The sequence below is a fragment of the Formica exsecta genome, unplaced genomic scaffold (genome assembly GCF_003651465.1).
Source record: "Formica exsecta isolate Colony F162 unplaced genomic scaffold, ASM365146v1 scaffold2, whole genome shotgun sequence".
NCBI classification, from domain to species: Eukaryota; Metazoa; Arthropoda; class Insecta; order Hymenoptera; family Formicidae; genus Formica; species Formica exsecta.
The window spans coordinates 3144995-3150183 of NW_021849297.1; the positions used below are offsets into that span (position 1 = coordinate 3144995).

General features: G+C 35.6%; 1 protein-coding gene across 12 annotated transcripts in view; it reads right to left on the reverse strand.

The window, feature by feature from the left end:
* The window catches only part of LOC115234479 (protein PRRC2C), a 25760-nt gene that overhangs the window by 7236 nt on the left and 13335 nt on the right, over positions 1 to 5189 (reverse strand). For 4 of the 12 annotated variants that reach the window (XM_029805597.1, XM_029805594.1, XM_029805591.1 and 1 more), the window contains exon 11: positions 4735 to 4842. In XM_029805597.1, coding sequence (XP_029661457.1) covers positions 4735 to 4842 — 108 coding nt within the window. Of the gene's footprint in view, positions 1 to 115; positions 2220 to 2308; positions 2580 to 2896; positions 3043 to 3294; positions 3640 to 3724; positions 3861 to 3955; positions 4142 to 4242; positions 4552 to 4647; positions 4843 to 5189 lie in introns of those variants that run through there. The other 8 variants (XM_029805598.1, XM_029805589.1, XM_029805587.1 and 5 more) reach the window with 5 other exon arrangements.

The following is a 5189-nucleotide window of genomic DNA, read 5'->3' on the forward strand; positions in this document are numbered from 1 at the left end:
ACATAATTAGCGATAGAAAATCAATAATTAGGGATAAATTACATTAGAGCACGCCATAAGAGTACTAGAGAATTAAGACAACATAAGAGAGAAATATTTACTACTATTTTTTTCGTGATTCCAATATTTTTTTTAATATTGTATACATTTGCCCCCGTATTACTTGGCGAGATTTCACGAAGTACTTATTTCTTTGCAACACGAGAGGAATTGTGTAGCCTCATTTCTAATTCAAATGTTGCGGCTTCGCCATTATGTCGATTTACATATTACACATTCATCTTTTAAGTTTCTTTTTAAATTCCCACAATGCTTTAGAGAAAAGATGTTCGGGATAAAAAGGAGTAAAACTGCAATCTTCGTCCTCTTTCTTAATCAATATTTTCTAAATTCATTGTGAAGTGTTAATTTTTTTAACAAGTCTACATGTGAAGAGAGTGTTTTCTCTTTCTCTAATACATGTTTCACTATTCATACAGACATATCACGAATACGACATGAAAAATTCTCAGAGTTCAAGAATAGTGGTCGTCGGCACGACTGGCAGTATATTTTGCTTTTGTTGAAAATTAACATCCTATCTGTCTCAACGCCTTAGATTTCTTACGAAAACCAGGCGAAATGGGCATGGCCACACTGTCTCTTTGCTGAATAAATCTGGCAACGACGGGCTCCTGTGAATACTACTATTTATTTTTCATGAGCTTTATCTTTATAACAAAGCTTTAACTGCAACGAAAGCAGAGAATATACAATCCTTTTTTTTTCATACGTTGCAATAGTAGTTTAGGTTGCGGTTCGCTTGATCCAACATAATCTTTCTAAACGTGAAAAGACTCGACGTAATCCACCATATCCAGCTTTTCACGCTTCACAAGCAGTATCTTATATATCTAATGATTGAAACTCGTTGTGAGTAAAGCCAGATCATGATGATTTGTGCGATACCTATCAACAACGGTTCCCTATTCCGCACAAGTTTCGCCATGATCTCGCATCATCGACAAATATACATATAGAGCTTTTCCTTGTCGCGATACATAGAGGCGACATATGCATAGATCCGATCCATGGATACACAATCATAATCGATAAGTAAATCTATTTCTTATTGTTTGAATAAACGAAGGACTTTATTACCGCCGTTTGTTTCAGTTCTTTCAATGCTACATACGAGATTGCAATAATTATAACTTTCCTTCGCTAATTGATTTTTTCCTTTCTTTCAATTTCTCTCTCTCTCTCTCTTTCGCTTCATCTCTTTATCTCTATATGATCAAGAAAACCTGTATCAGGCGTTTTAAGATTCATTATCATTTGTCATAGATTGATCCGGGTACAGAGATATATCTATATATATATATACTTAAATATACATATATATATATAAAGTCTATTCTTTTTAACTCTTTTTTATCTCTCTTCCCGCAGATACAATCTCATGAATTCTTAACACATAATGATACAGAATATTTTGTTATCCGACTCGCATCTGTGATCGATTAGCTAACATTTCACTCGACGACGACATATTTCTTCTTGAGTCAAATATTTAAACGTACAGGACATTTTAAATGTGTCACTTTTTCCAAGCTTTTTGTAGCAGTATCAATCAGCGCTCGTGATTAACTCTTTGCCATTCTTATAAATATATATATATATTCAGTATTATATTTAATAATGGAAATGCTTAATATAAACGTCTTTTCGAATGCATAAAGACGAAAAGTTTATGTTGTTAAAACTAAAGAACGGATAGAAGTGCGTATAAATAATGTTATTTTCCTACAAGTTTCCTTCTTTCGATATAGCACAAAAATCAGATTTTTAATTCATCTATTTAACTGCTATAGTCGATTATATAAGCACGTGATTTCGTAGATAAACGAATTTCATTGTGACACTGCGTGCTCTTTTTCTCATGATATAAAAAAGCACGTCAATCTTTGCCCTTATTTTTTTCGACGAAATTATATCAAAGGTTTAACCAAAGAAAGATGTTTTTCCACACAAATGGAAGAGCAAGTATGTTCACCTTCACATAATAATAAATATTCACGTATTTCACTCGTTTTGCTGATTCACTTCCTCCTTATTGTTATCACTATCTTGTTGATTCACATTGGACTTGTTACCTACAGGCTGTGTTCCAGAGGGGCCATCATTCAACTTGTCATTATGATTATCAGCTTTGTCATTTGAATCCATCTTAACATTTCCTAAAGAAATAAAGTACAATTGTTAATTAAATATTATTCATATAGTTATATAATTTCTGTACGCATATCTGTGTGTGCGCTTTACAAACCTTGCGATGAATAATATTGCTGTTGCATCTTCATGTTACGTTGCTGCTGCTGCTGCTGCTGGTGTAAATTTGGTCTGTGACGGTTAATTTGAGCTTGTTGCTGCTGTTGCGTTGGCATACAAGCAGGTTGCTGCTGTGTGGGGTTATTCGGATTTGGACCTGGTGCAAATGGTACTACAGGTCGCTGTATCGGAGGCGGATAACGTTGTTGCGATGGTTGGATACCAGCACGAGGCGGCATACCCATTCCACGTACATTCTGTTGCAAAACCTGCTCGTTTATATGTAAAAGTAAAAATTGCAGAATATATATTATTATATCATTTTTCAAGTATAACCAGATGTTTTAAATGTACATATTCTTTATTGTAGTATTAGATTATACTTAAAAATTCTTTTATAAGAAAACAATTTGTCCTTATATATATTATATATTTACGCGCGCCCATATATAATTCTTATTTCTTTACTGACAGAAAATAATTTCTATACATATGTTTAATTTAACTTGATAAGAGAAAAATATAGAGAGAAAAAGATGCATGCATAATATATAAATGATAATTTTAATGAATAAATGGTACATACGTAGTTATTGTAGCTGCTTACCAGAGCAGACTGGCTAACGCCCTGATATTGTTGATATTTGTGATGCTGTGTAGGACTTGGCTGTGGCTGTTGCGACGAAGATTGTTGTTTGCAATTTCTCGATTTAGGTGACGGTATTTGAGAAGCTAGAATTAGAATATTGACTTAATGCAATTTGACAGAAAACTCATTACCGAATAATCATTAAATTTTTTCAAAGAAACAATTATGAATTTATCCGATAATTTTGATACTTTAGAAAAGAAACTTTTGAAAGATGCATCTAAAGTATAAAATTATAAAAATTCATTTTTTTGTATCAAATAAAGCTATTTGTGATAAAACCATTTTTTGTTGATTATTTTTTAAATTGACGAACGATTGAATAATGAGCTTACTCGAGCCAAAAACTGATGCAAGTACATCTTGTTGATTTCCCGACGGGCTCTTCAATTGTCTGGGTTGCTCCTGTGGTTGATGCTTACTAAGAAATGTGGGCGCCGCATTTCCTGGTCCTGGTAAACCACCAGTGGGATTGCGAAATTGTTGAGCCGCCGCTGCTATTTGCAATCCTGAACTAGACAAAAAACTGGGACCATAGTTTTGTAGACCGACAGGAGTCGCATTACCCGTTGCCAGACTTTGGTTATGCTGGCCAAATCCTTGCAAACCGTAATGAGTTCCAGTTTGTTGAGTGGCACCACCAGATTGGTAAAAACCCGTTTGTGATCCAGGGAACACATCTAAAAATACATTAAAATAGTAAATAAAATACATTAAATAAAAAGTAACGTGAGCAATATTCATGAATAAAAACGTCATATTTACCGGCAGATGTGGCGCTATAATAACTATTGGCAGATGCTTGAACATTTGGGCCAGGTCTCTGTACTAATTGCGAATTGTTCAAGTAACTACCGCTTACACCAAGCACTTGATTTGGATCGTATGGTATATAAGCCAACTGAAAAAAAAAAAAGAAATAATAATAATAATAATTTGTTAATATTGTTAGATTTATTTTATCTTTACCAGAATAACTTTATAATGAAATCTCACCTGATTAGGTTGAGGAGCGGATTGGGTCTGGAAATGCGGAGCTTTAGTTCCGATAGCTCCGATTGGTTGAGACGATGGTTTGACGCTCGCCGACATCAAAGAATTTGACGATGAGCTGATAAGTACCGTATTAGGATTGTTGCTAAGTTGTTGATTCTGTCCAAACGGGGGAGCAGCTGCCGCAGTCTATTATGAGAAATTCGTAATGAGAAAGATTAATCTATTTCCATTTCAATATCCGTGTAATGAGAACGAGAATAGTTATAAATGAAATGAAATTCACGTACGATGCGGTATTGAGATAAATTGTTTTGATACATTTCCGGTGTGGGGGCATTCGGTGCGTGAGGCGGCGGCGGTGGCGGTTGCTGCAAGTATACGTTTTGTTGGCTAAACGAGCTCTGGAGAGACGGAGCGTACGGCGCGTACTGCGTAAACGGCGATCGGCTTTGATCCAATTGAAATGCTCCGTATAAACCGCCCGCTTGAGCCGGCAATTGTCCTGAGCCTGTGTTAAATAATACTGCCGGTGGCGATGGTATGGCCGACATGCCGCCGTATTGTGCCGCTTGTGAACCAGGATATTGCGGAAACTCCTAAAAAAAAAAAAATAAAACCATTTTTTTATTTCTATTCCATTCTGCATATATCATTATTTTCGAAATAATAAATGGGATAAAAACGCAACGTACCTGATAGTTGATGTGCGAGGGCTGGCCTGTAGAATTGAACGGGGGTGGGCTTAGAGGACCTTGAAGACTAACGGGAGGATGGCCGATAGGACTCTGACCGGCTCCAATGGGACTCGGCCCAGGCACGGTGGATCCCGGTTGCGTACCGCTACCCCCCGAAGATTGTTGCTGCGGCTTCACCTGCGGGGGAACCAGCTGCGCATCAGGCAAAGAGTCAGCATCTTCCCACAAGGGACATTATATGTTTCAATATTAAGTTGCTATATACATCATGTAAACAGCCATTTTCAACAAACACATTCGTCGGCAAAAAAAGAAAATTGTTCTCAGATCTGTTTTGAGAAAATCTGGTGAAAATGTGAATAGGTTCATTATACTCTTTGTGTAAAAATACACGTACCTTGTCTTTTAAATGATATTAAAATATATATAATAATTACAAAAGGTATAATACATGTAAATAATGCATGTAAATGATAATGAGCAATAATAATAATAATAATAATAATAATAATAATGAAATACTGTGATAAGATATTCAA